This window comes from Durio zibethinus, chromosome 2 (genome assembly GCF_047325235.1).
Source record: "Durio zibethinus cultivar Kanyao isolate XHJ-2024 chromosome 2, ASM4732523v1, whole genome shotgun sequence".
NCBI classification, from domain to species: Eukaryota; Viridiplantae; Streptophyta; class Magnoliopsida; order Malvales; family Malvaceae; genus Durio; species Durio zibethinus.
Genome location: NC_143163.1, coordinates 38,739,744 through 38,752,498, shown reverse-complemented (window position 1 = coordinate 38,752,498; position 12,755 = coordinate 38,739,744). Strand labels below are relative to the sequence as shown.

The 12,755-nt window shown below is 35.1% G+C and overlaps 2 protein-coding genes across 3 annotated transcripts; one reads left to right on the top strand and one right to left on the bottom strand.

The window, feature by feature from the left end:
* The first annotated feature begins 2,287 nt into the window (after window positions 1-2,287).
* Window positions 2,288-5,568, top strand: LOC111318333 (cyclic dof factor 1-like). Of its 2 annotated transcripts, XM_089756378.1 has the most exons (3): window positions 2,677-2,752; window positions 3,241-3,299; window positions 3,855-5,568. In XM_089756378.1, exons 2-3 carry the CDS (start codon window positions 3,282-3,284, stop codon window positions 5,142-5,144), a joined length of 1,308 nt encoding a protein of 435 aa, XP_089612504.1. In that variant the 5' UTR covers window positions 2,677-2,752; window positions 3,241-3,281; the 3' UTR covers window positions 5,145-5,568. The 2 variants fall into 2 exon arrangements, with proteins under 2 accessions (XP_022776845.1, XP_089612504.1); XM_022921110.2 differs by lacking the exon at window positions 3,241-3,299 and having other exon boundaries at window positions 2,288-2,752.
* A 2,299-nt stretch (window positions 5,569-7,867) lies between these two features.
* On the bottom strand, window positions 7,868-10,815 carry LOC111318334 (uncharacterized). Its single transcript, XM_022921112.2, has 3 exons — window positions 9,486-10,815; window positions 8,783-9,301; window positions 7,868-8,394 (listed from the first exon to the last, which is right to left on the bottom strand). Exons 1-3 carry the CDS (start codon window positions 9,991-9,993, stop codon window positions 8,093-8,095), a joined length of 1,329 nt encoding a protein of 442 aa, XP_022776847.2. The 5' UTR covers window positions 9,994-10,815; the 3' UTR covers window positions 7,868-8,092.
* Between the last annotated feature and the right edge of the window lie 1,940 nt (window positions 10,816-12,755).

The following is a 12,755-nucleotide window of genomic DNA, read 5'->3' as shown; positions in this document are numbered from 1 at the left end:
CATGTCTCAAGTCAATTCATGGTCCTACAAAAATTTTCTTTTTGAGCAAATTGGATTTTTTTTGTCATGGTCAGAGAGCTTTAGCCCATTCCATCACTGGGTTTACAGTCACACATCCATAACCCACTTTATATAACCATTTTAGTATCATTTTTTGGTCGGCCAAAAATGAAATTTCTTCAATTCTAATTAATGGGTTTCATATATATTTTGCTCTAGTTACTAGTACTACACCTCATAAAATAAATCTGTAAAAAAATTGCCTCAGCAATTAAAAATTTCCCTCTTAAAATCTTTTTATAACTTTTTAAAATGATTTTAAAAAAATATAAATTAACAGTTATTCAATTAAGAAACTCTTGAAATTTTATGTTGGCAAAAATTTTATACATAATTTATCGAATGAAAATTTCAACAATCATACAATTTATTGATAAAATTTAATTCTTTTCATCTCAAAAATATATAAATTTAACAAACAAAAGAAAATTAGAGAGTGACAAAGAGGGGTTTTCCCATGTGATGTAGGGGCAAGTGTCAAAAATAATGTTACGAAATTGGGGTGTGTGGGACAATGAAATTCACAGCCTTGTTCCCTCCCATTGGCATTTGCTATCTTTATAAATATAAACGAATTTTGTTATATTTATAATTTACTCATTTAATTAGTGAATTTTAAAAAAATTATTTGTGATTGTTTGTTCATTTTAATAAATACTTAGTTAATTTATAATTAGTGAATTTTGTTAAGGAAAACACTTTTAAAGGTCATTATATAAAATAATATTTTCACTCAATGCATTAAAATTATAAATTAAATTAACTTAACACAAAATTATTATAAATAATATATTAATTAACTTTAAAAGTATCCTAAAAGCAAAACCTTTTTAATTGCTGCACCTTTGAGAGAAACTTTTAACTTTAAAACTTTGTCCGATGCTTATCTCTAACCTGAACTGGACACGTGGCTGTCACCGAGAAACATATTTATCTTCCCCGGCTTTCCAACAAACGACAGGCACTAGAAAAAAGAATCTTTTGCAATTACACCCTTCTCCCGTCCCCCGGTGGCGAAAACGGAGATGCCGGTGCCGGTTAGGCAGTGGACCCACGTGGCGAGATACCATTCCGCAATTCAATGAGAGGCAGGGATGACCTGTTGTTAGAATTAACTTTTTTTTTGGTTTCACTTTTCGCAGGTGAGACCCACGTAAGAATATGTGCTGAGCTGTACGTAGCCAGCCAGGTGGGTCACTTGCCACGTGGTTTTGTTTCATATTGGCGTTGCAGGTTGTATAATACTAGTTTTTTGAAGAAAAAAATCAAAAAATCGCCGACTCGCCAAAACAAGTTGAAATTGCAACTTGCAATGAATAAAAGTTTTAAGTTTTGAAAAACATGTTATAAAATTCTATATTTAACTCAAATTTATATAATTATTTTTAAAAAATAATATTTAACAAATTTTAAAAGTTTGATCAATGTAATCAAATCTTTAAATTATCTAAACAGTACATATTTAATTGTTAATATACTTATAAAAATAATTCATCTCTTGTCAAAGAAAAGATTCGTCGAATATCTTTACTTACATTTCATTAAAGTATTATATCATGATTGAACATTGAGCCTTTATTTTATTTATATCATTAAATGCAATACAAGCTTATTTAAAATTATTAAATAGATTTGTAACTAATTCGTATTTTACATATTTTTTTTATTAATTATCAATTATTTTAATCAAATCATCATTTATTATCTCATACATAAAATAATAAAAAAACTTAGATACATAAGACAATCTATGAAATTTGCACTTAAATTTTCTTTTCATTAAAACTTCTCGTACACACCCTTACCTTTTCCTTCACTGCACTTTAAGCAACTTATTGACTTGAATAAATTATGTTTCGGAGAATCAATTTTAATATCCTTTGACCATATTTTCTAATTACAGGTTCAGATCTTATAACTCTTAACATCCTCAAAATCAACTTCCTTCCATTAACGCTAAAAGTACCATCAACAAATTTAATATTTATAATTTTTTTATAAAAAAATATATTATAAAAAATTCACGTTTATTTGGTTAGTGAAGGAATTATTTGACGAAAGAAAGAAAAGAAAGCGAGTATTTGGAAGAGCAGGCTCAAATACTCGGGAAGGGAGAACCTGAGGGTATCTGACATGGCAAAAAAAGGGGGCAGCAAAGCATTATCTTTTTCAGCAATATGGAGGAATATAACAGCATGAAAAGATCTTGAAGTCCACAAAAATTGTGGCTCCAAATTTTTTGCCTCTTGCTTATGTGGCATTCCCCACCATTGTTTAAACCACCCCACCCAACATCTCACGCCCCCAACACCCTTTGCCTCTCCAGTCTCCCTTCCCCGATCAAATTCACCAGCAGAAATCTGAGGGACTGTCACCGAGACAAACAAGCCAGCGAGAGAATCATTAGGAAATTAGTTGGTAATGATTTTCTGAAAAAGAGAAAGGTTTGCTGTTTACTACACAAGTTACAACCATGTCTAAACTTAATGACTCTTCGGCTATAAAGCTGTTTGGCAAGACGATTCCATTGCTGACATTGACCCAGGAGAAAGCTTTGGCTGATCATGAGTTTTCCTTTATAGGAGCCGCTAAAGAGGACTGTTGTGATACAAATCTTCTTTCTTCGTCTAATTCTTTAGGTGGTGTGAATTCTAATGATGGGGTTCAAGCTCAGGCTCCCAGGGAAGACCAGGTATACATGTTGACTGAGTTTGAGCTCTAATTTTTCTATTTAAATTGGGGGCATATGATATTTGCAAGTTCTTAATTACAAACTACAAACTGCTTTTCACAACCTGGAAATCATTGACGGGTTGGCTTTAGTATTTTTCTTGGTTTTTGTTCAGGACTTGAGAAAGCCGCTGACTCTGTTCTGGACTTTGTTTTCCTGCAATTCTTAATGGCTTAGGTTCTTGGAAATTCCAAGCACAACCCATTTTCTCTATTAGGCTTTACAAATTTCTAGTCAAAGGCGTTGTGCTGATATATTTTCATCTGATAGTTTAAAGGACTATTAGTTTTGGGTTTGATTTATTTTGGTCGGCGTTGAATATTCAAATTAAGTTCAGCTACCTTGTAAACTTGTTCAAAAAAGGATTGTTCTTTTTTTCTATTTGCTTGAGCTGATTGTTTTGAGTTGTCTGTGGGAAATGTTCTTGCAATTTCAAACAATCATTTCAGGTTAATGTCGATTGCTTGCACACAACTGAGCAACATTATTTATGTTTATTAAACTACAAGTTGTCCAGCTGAACCTTAGTTCTATTGTCTGTTATAATACTTTTTTTTTCTCTTTCTTTTTTGAATCTTTTTCGATCCCTTGAATGAGCTTGCTCTGTTTCTGGAGGGTTCGGTTTCAATGATCTGCCATCTATGACTTTTTTACGTTTCAAAAAAAAAAAAAAACTATCTCATGGATTCTTTTGTCAGAGGCATATTCTGAGTTGAAGCAAAGGTTAGCCACTATGATCTTATATTAGCCGTAGCCTGGAACGACCTATGGAATAGAGTCTGTCAATAACAGATCAAGCTGTGTTTTTTGGCTAAGCCTTAAGCGCCTGCATATCACTCCCTTAACAGCCATGCTAAACTGGTCGTCCTTTGTTTGGGTTTTGGACTTTTTTTCATTATTTTTTCCTCCCTTTTCTTCTTGATTTCCTCCTTGTTAGCATGAAAGCCAAGGCAGTATAATAGAGATTTATTCCTACTTCATGACATTAGACAAGCTTAAATTAGTCCTTATTTGTTTATTTCTGCGTATAGTCAGTAATTTCTCATTAAAATTCTGGATTTAGGAATCAGCGGAGAAAGAGAAACAAGAAGATAATACATCACATCAGATCAGAGAGGATTTAGATGATACTACTGCTCCATTAGCAGGCATCACCGACAATGCTAGGAGTCCTTTAGCCGAAAAAGAAACTGCATTGCTTAAAAGCTCTAAGAACGAAGACATAAGTGAGACAACTTCCCCACAAGAAAAGTCTTTGAAGAAGCCTGACAAGATACTTCCATGTCCACGATGTAATAGCAAGGAAACCAAGTTCTGCTATTACAACAATTACAACGTGAACCAGCCGCGTCATTTTTGCAAAAACTGTCAAAGATACTGGACTGCTGGAGGAACAATGAGGAACCTACCAGTTGGTGCCGGTCGTCGCAAAACCAAGAGCTCTTCTGCTCTGCATTACCATCATATTATGATTTCTGATGCTATCCGAGCAGCTCAAGCAAGTGCTGCAAATGGAATACATCGAAATCCCTCTTCTGAAAACAAAAAAAGCTGTGTCCTCACTTTTGGCTCCGATTCTTCTATACCTCTAGCTTCAGTATTCAATATTTCAGGAAAAACATGGATTAATGTTCAGAATGAGTTTCAGAAACCTGAGCAAAGAAGTCTTCTTGAGGATAATCACTCGGGTGAATCTTTGATTACTGCTTCGTATTCCTTAGAGAAGGAAGGCAAGGCTAGTTTAAATCAAGCTGAGGATAAGAATTATCAATGGTTTCCTTCTAAAGTACCATGTTTCACGAGGCCTTCTTGGCCTTATCCATGGGACTCAATCCACTGGAATACTGCAATGCTTCCATCTCCACTTACTCTCTGCCCTGATCCAGGCTTTCCAGTGTCTTTCCATCCGGCTCCAACATATAGCAACTACGGGGTAGCAAGCCCTTGGGATGTTCCAGTGGCCTCCCCATCACCCTCTTCTGTCAACCAATGCGCTTCAAGCTCTAGTCCAACTTCTCCAGCTCTGGGGAAGCATTCAAGGGATGAAAACATTCTCAGTCCAGCTAACTTGGAGAAGGGAAAGCCCTCGGGAGAGAGTAATAAGTCAGAAGGAAGAGATTTGAATTCAAAAACTTTGAGGATAGATGATCCTGGTGAGACTGCAAAAAGCTCTATGCTGACAACACTTGTGATTAAAAGCAAGAAGACCAATTCTATCAATTCGGGAGGTCTATTTGATGGCTTTCAATCAAAAATCAGCGATGACAGAAATTACAGACTAGAAACACTCTCGGTGTTGCGAGCCAACCCTGCAGCCTGGTCTCGATCCCTCAACTTCCACGAGAACACATGAAAGAGAGATGATATTAGCAGCTGCTTACTCTATGCTATGTCAGCAACTGATCTAATTATGAGCTCACATCATTCAACCACTTTGTAGTTGACAGATTTTTTCCACCTTCACCTTAAGGTTATGATCTTACTAAAAGAGAAGGGGAGAATGGAATTATCCATTTAGTTATCTACTTTTACCTTGGTAGAAGAGTAAGCTATCCCTGACCAGCTCATTTAGTTGCCTTTTATCTCTGCTGTGACAATGCAAGTGGGTGTTTTTGTCTTGATCACAGCAGGTCAACTAGGTTTTCAGGTAGATATTTTTATGTGAGACTGATATATATGCTTGAAAGTTGAAACAGAGAGATACTTGGATGATACAACTTTCAGATATCCTGAAATGAACTTGTAAATTAATCATAATCCATAACTATTTTTTATCACTTTTTTTTTCTCTTGTGCTTCAGTGAATCACCTGCAACATTCAGTTTTCAATTATGTATTATTCTCCATCTTCTGCTGCTACAATAAATATCTTATTTCTCCTTCTAGAAGGCCCTACTGCTCTTAAATTCTGAGAACATCAGGAAATGGGTGCCTATACTTGCATTAATTGATGCATGTTAGGCTCAGCTAAAGTTACAGTTAATTTCTCTCCCTTGGTAACCAAGAAAAGGAAAAAAGTCCTGGTTATAAAGTAAATTACTGCCGACATCCCGTGGTCCATTGATTAAGTGTTGAATTCTGAATTTCAGTGATCAAAGTTCAATCTTTATCGATCCCAACTATAAAAACAAAACTACCTCATGTGGAAGTTAATTCTATTGGATATGAAGAAGCAGATTCAAATGATAGAAAAAAGGATGATGTAGGCCCTCAGTAGAGCAGATAACCATGAATTTTATGTCAAGGCCGAGCACCTATCACTCTCAACACCAAAGAATTCAGCCAACCAGTTCTATAAAGCAAAGACGAGAATAAAGTTCTTCTTTTCTGTCTTTTTTTTGTTCATATGCTTTTGTTTTTCTTCTTTTTTTTTTTACCGTACTATTCTTGTGATATGATAGATATACATACAAACAAATAAGTCCGCTAAACCAACCATGATTATTTAATAATTTCATAACATCAAACTAATGGATGGTGACTTTTCTCTTGTTTGTTTTTGCTTGATTTAGAACATGTAAATCAGATAGAAATCTGTCGTTTGTTTTCAATCTGTTAGCACCAAAGTTGAAATATTCAGATATTTCATGAACATCAAAAGAAACCACATAAAGCTATCAAGGGACCTATTTAATACACCCAATGGCTTCCAACGTTGTAACTTGTAAAAGATATCTGGACTTTTATTATGAACACCCTCAAAAAATTGAAAAATAAAAAATTTTGAAGAAAAAAAAAATTCTCTCCTGATATTTCCAAAAATTTTGTTGTGAACATTTATGCAAAAAATTAATAAATATGTAGATATTTATATATATATATTATAAATAAATACCTCTAAAAAAAATCGGACCTGTACTATTTGTTATATGATAACTAATTTTTGCTGCAGATAGATTAATTAATACTCAAATATCACAATTATGGTAAAGGAAATAATATGTTTGTAGACATGAATCTGTAATACTTAATATTTAAAAAAAAATTGTATTTTCAATAAAAAACAGTATCTTTAAAATAAAATTTCTTTTATAGAAAATTATAACTAACCCATTAAAATTTTAAAAATAGGATCACAAAAGAAAAATGAGAAAAAATGAATTGTAACATATTTATAATTTTCAGCAACTAATGATTTTTCAGCCACTAGTTTAGAAATATTCATTTATATATACTCACAATCTTTAAAAAAAAAAAAAAGATTTTTAAGTACAAGTAATTGTAAACAATATAATATTATTTTAATTACCAACAAATTAAAGTAGTGATATGAAGAGGGTTTGATCCCCAAATTTAAGGTTTTGAGCTAAATTAAATTACTTGTAGCCCAAATGTAAGCCCAATACCATATATAGGGAAAGAACAAAGAAAAAAATGGATATTGGGCTGAACAGAACACAGCCTAGCCTTGAATCCATGATGGTAGCGTCAAACATTTTACCTTCCTCTATATTTTGTGTTTCTCATGATTTATCTTCTTATTTCAAGATTCCAACTTGAGAGTTTTGTAAAAAAAAAAAAAAAATTCAAATCCTAACTTTTTGGGTGTTTTCATAGACAACATTGTGATCTTTTCCTAAATAACAACATATGTTTAGGTTAAGATGTTTGGCATCCAATGAAGCAAGCAATTAAGCATTAAAGACAGTTCAAAACAGCCTATATATATATATATATATATATATATATATATATATCCCCCCGTGGATGGCATGAACCTTGAGAAAGATAGATTCTGCTGATGATGGGAAAGAATGATGTTCATGCACAATAGCTTCCCTCATGAATGCAATGGAGAAGTTGTTCTGTTGCATAATTCGTGAGTTTTGCCGTCCCATGAGAAAGGGATGTCTTCATTTCTAGTTTCACTTTCTTGTTTTTTCGTCATCATCATCATAATCATCATATATGTTTAACTTTCACCGTCAAGTTCATGCCCCTCGTATGATTCTCTATGTAACAAAGTTTTTTTTTTCATTATTTTAATTATTTTATGCACAAACAAAACCAAGCAAACCTTAATATTGAATTGATTTTTGTAATATGTAGTTGTAAATGAAAAAAAAAAATAGAGAAGGCGGCATATGCTTATTTGTGACTAATTATAATTTATTATTTTGTTTCAACTTTTGGGAAAAAGTCTTGGGACTCGAGAGAAAGGGTTGTAACAAAAAAAGGATACTGGGGATATGACTTGGGACACACTGATCCATTTCCACATTAAGGTGGGAACCTTTATCAGGCCCTTTTTTTTCTTTTTTTCTTTTTTTTTGGGGGGGGGGGGGGGGTGTATTTCTAATTTCATGTGGCTCCTACTCCAAGAAAGTCTATGAATGGTGGCGGAACGGTCTTATAGTGGCTGTGGCTGCTGGCTGCTCTGCTTCCTGCCACTGATGATGAAGGTTCACTAGCTGAAACTTGAGCTGTTGATGCAGTGGAATCTGTGAGACTTTGGGAGCTGAGGAACTCTGACTGTTGCATTGCCATCATGTATGAAGAGTGGTGGTGGTGGGGATAGAAACCAGAGATTTGGGGTTCATCAATGGGCCTATCCCAAGATCTGGTCTGGCTGAACATGCCCATCATGTCATTGCTCTTGAGACCTGTTTTAAGTGTTAAACACGAACAGTTACAAAGAAGTAAAGAACTAGCAAACTAAAACAAGGACAAAACGTGAACGTAATGTTAAAACATATATATAAATGAGAAAGGTTGGAGTGAGTTGGATTGAATTTAAAGCAGCAAAAAGGTAAACGAAACGGTTACATCAGTCAATGTCTATAAAGCAATAGAATAAATGAACACAAAAATCATCAAATATGGTTCGGCTGTAAAAGAAAGAAAAGCGAATCATAAAATAGTAGTAGAAATTCGAGGTAGGTTTCCAAAAGGGGAACCGGTGAGAAACAGCACAGAAACCCAAATACATAAAACTGCATAATAAACACCAAAGAAGCTTGGAGAGTTAGGGAGATTATAAAGGAGACACACCAGGGAAGAAATCAAAAGGTGCCTGTTGGGCACAAAACCCATTGTGACGAGGGACCTCGCTGCTTGAGATTTCTTCTTTCCCACTGGTCATGTGGGATGAAATACTTGAGCTACCATTAACCCCACCATCAGCACCGTTGAAGGTTCCAAACTGATATTGGGAGATAATGCCAAGTCCTTTATTGGGGATATTGAGACAGTATGGGTGTGGTTCTGCTCTTGTGGCTGCATCTGTGCAGACAAAGTTTGGATTTTCTTCCATCCTTCCATACACAGATTGACTCAGCTTCCGCCTCCTATAAGCAGTCGATTGTTCTCTATACTTCCTAGCCATAATCACATGCCAATGGTTCTTGACTGCATTATCAGTTCTTCCAGGGAACAGCCTCGCTATCATTGCCCACTTGTTACCGTAAAGCCTATGAGCTTGCATTAGCCTCTCTTCTTCTTCTTCAGTAAAAGCTCTTCTATTGATCCTAGGGTCCAACTGATTAAACCATCTTAGCCGGCAGCTCTTACCTTCAAACCCATGAGACAAGAATCAGAATGTGTGAAACCTTAGCAGTTACCACTGTGATTCTAATATACTGTAAAAGATGTCACGAAAAGAGATGTAACAACAAAATGGAAAGTGGGAAAAGTTTTAATGAAATAAAGAATAGAATAATACTGCTTTTGCCACTCTTTTTTACCACTATCATACCTGATCTTCCTTCCAACTTCTCTGCTATAAGGTTCCAGTTCTGAGGGCCATAAAGAGCTACAAGTTCCTTGAGCTTAGTATCTTCTGCAGGCCTCCAGTGGCCTCTGGCACAAAGCTTTGACTGCCCACCATCTGTTTCCTTGCCACTTACCGCATTCTGATTGAGATTCTCTTCATTTGAGTTGGCATTGAGATTAATGTTCCTATTATCATCTCCAAACCCATCACTGCAATCAGAGCCCTTACGCTCCACAACATCAGAGCTGTGGTTTTCCTCAAAGCTCCTTGTTTTGCAATTTCCCATGAAATGAAAACCCCAATAAACTCTTTCATTTTCTACCTCTGACCCCTTGCAAGCATAACTATCCTGTGAGGAAGAAACACTGGAGCCTACCATACCATAGTTTTGACCAAGGGAAAGAGAACCCATGTCTGGGTAAACCATCCCCATTGAAGAACGAGGAGAAGAAGAGGAAGGAGTGGAAGAGTGACAGCTGAGTCTATTCATGTTGTCTGGTGATATATAACATACTTGTGAGCCACGCCTTCATTTCCTCTTCTGACAAATGCTGTTATACAACTGTTACAAAGTCATGTTGCGCAGATAATTTTAAAATAATACTATGAGAAGAAGGAAACTAAAAAAGGGTGGGATGCGTAGGACTAAAACAAGAAGCAAGTTAGACAAACAATGAAAGACAGGAAAAGTGAGGTCATGCAGTGGCTGGGAAATGAGTGGAACTTGAAACAGCAAAAACAGCCATAGGATGTGTAAGAGAAACCTAAACGGCTGAGTTCACCTTTCTTTACTCATCTGCCTACAAAAAAAGTGTCTAAAAAATAGTGCTTGAAGTAGTTAACCACCCTGACTGATCCTGACTGACCCCCTTAACTCAACTAGTTTCCTATTAGTATCTTTTTCCTTCTTTTCTTTTCAACAAATCCAACATCATTCCCACGTGTGTAAGCTTCCTCTTTCCCTTCATTTTTTTCTCTCTGATGGGTATGAGGGTTCTTAGACTGTCCCTCTCTATATTGACAAGAAAGACTTCATAATGCGATGTGTGTAAGCTTGGGTTTGTGCAGGTCTAGACACGCCTTTCTTTTCAATGTAGAAAATTGAGAGCTTGACACAGCAGGCCCTGTCCAACCTAGCCCTCCATCTCTTTCAGACATCAATGCCCTATACATTTTTGTTTTTTGCTTGGTCTTTCCCTCTTTTAACTTGAGGATTGGGTTTAACCTGGGTTTCAGTTAACCACCTGAAGTTGACCCAACAACCAAACCCCCCAACCAAGAATTTACCGGATACTTGTCCTTTCCTTTCCCAACTAATTATAACAGTACAAAAATGCCATTGCCTTAACGTCATTTTAATGACTTTATCCCTAACTCCCCCACCTCTCCTTCTCGTCTTTTTCACCTGGCCTTATTTCTGATATCATTATCAGAAACAAATATTCTACTAATTGTTTAGATTCAAACATGAAAAGGGTATTCATTCTTTTTCATAATTAATCACTAATTTAATATGGTACATATAAAAATGCTTTGCATTTATATGGTCGAGTTTAATTTATATGAATCTGTTGACCTTGAGCTGGAAAACTTCAAGTTGTTTCACCTTTTTTTCACGGTTTTACAAGACTGAACAGTAATGAACACCAGAAGAGAATAAGAAAAGAAAATGGAAAAGAGATTTTAAAGAGCTGGTAGATTTAAGCTACCTTTCTCTGAATCTTTAAAAGCCACTACCTTTTTGTTTTGCTTTCCTGATGTATGTACGTTGCATACATGTCACTATGTCAGTAATGTGATGGATCAGAAAATTGGATGGTCATGAATTTTCTCATTTTGTACATCTGCTTTTCCTTTTAAAAGTTAATCGACTCCGAAATGTTAATTTTAACAGATTAATAAGGTCGGAATCATCAATTGTTGCAGAATTAAACAGTCGGTTGAAGATTGAGAAGTCTGTTTTACAGTAATCAGCAGCTGCTGCCCACTCTGTCATGAGTCATGGCCTGCAAGAAATTAAAAAAAAAAAGGCTTTTTTACCATAAAATTCCACAATCCAGGGCTCCCATTTTCATACTCAGTTTTTTGCCATTAATAGTTCAAAGGGTGACTTTGTGGAACCTATAAATGGGAAACAACTTTTTTTTTTGACAGTTTCTGATTACTTTAAAGATGCTGATGAGTCAGATCAGTGAATGAAGTAACTTCTGATATAGTAACATCTTGGGCACATTCAAAAGAAAACCTCAATCAAACCAGTCAAAAGCGTGAGCATATTTCCATGTAAGGAATGTCATTTACCTTTACCCAAAATAATGTGAAAAGACTGATTAATTTTTACATGCTAGAACTAGAACTATACTATATAAATGCTTGGATAAATAGATGGTCCCGCAATTATTTCATTTTCTCAGTTTTCACTAACTGGAAACCTAATGATAGACCTTACATTTAATGTGATAACAGGGTAACTGGAATGTACTATTATTGCTGCTGATAGGGAAGAATTGGACAGAGTCACCGGTCAAAACTGACTTTATTTGGGAAAACAAAGCGAAGGCCAAACCCTAAAAATAGACATGAAAGAAAAGGTCTCTCAGTGAAGAGAGGTTAGAGTTAGAGACCCTTCATTTTTGCAGTTTACTTCTTATCTCAGTTATCTTATTTGTTGTTAACTCTTGTACCAGGGCAATGGGGTCCCAAACCAAGGAAGCAAGTTGGTGTCCCTTACTGTGTTTTCCCTTCCCCTCCCTGAGAAACTCACTGCACTGCTTTTTTTTTTTTTTTGGTCAAACACTGTACTGCTAATTAATAGTGGGCTTTTTTTTTTTTTTTCTACATCTTTGCATAGCCATAAGATTATAGGGTTGTCTTGATGTCATCATGACATTGGGAACTGGCAAGACAGTTCATTTTATTTTTGTCGTACTTATCAAATTAATTAACATCATTCAGAAACATACTAACAAACTGCTTTTTTTTTTTTTTAAGTAAACGAAGATATAAACAATGTAATTCTCGTCAAAAGTTAAATGTTATTGTTATGTTGCTAGAATATTAGATTTTTAATTTTAATAATTAGAATTTAAATTGTGATAAATTTAAATAGAAAACAATGTAATTCTTCAGAGTTGTGTAAAATCATTATCATCTGGCTTTCATGCACCAACAATGCAGCATGCATAACATATAAGTTGCTTGCTGAATGGATCACACAGCATTGGCAAAAAGGAAAAAAAAAGCAAAAAAATC

Bases quoted from the DNA above. Each gene is read 5' to 3' on its own strand.
- LOC111318333 (XM_022921110.2), top strand. From the start codon at position 2,534: ATGTCTAAACTTAATGACTCTTCGGCTATAAAGCTGTTTGGCAAGACG. The intron at 2,753-3,854 runs GTATACATGTTG...TTCTGGATTTAG, and splicing joins AGGCTCCCAGGGAAGACCAG to GAATCAGCGGAGAAAGAGAA.
- LOC111318334 (XM_022921112.2), bottom strand. From the start codon at position 9,993: ATGAATAGACTCAGCTGTCACTCTTCCACTCCTTCCTCTTCTTCTCCT. The intron at 9,302-9,485 runs GTATGATAGTGG...ATGGGTTTGAAG, and splicing joins GAAGTTGGAAGGAAGATCAG to GTAAGAGCTGCCGGCTAAGA. The intron at 8,395-8,782 runs GTGTGTCTCCTT...CACTTAAAACAG, and splicing joins ACCTTTTGATTTCTTCCCTG to GTCTCAAGAGCAATGACATG.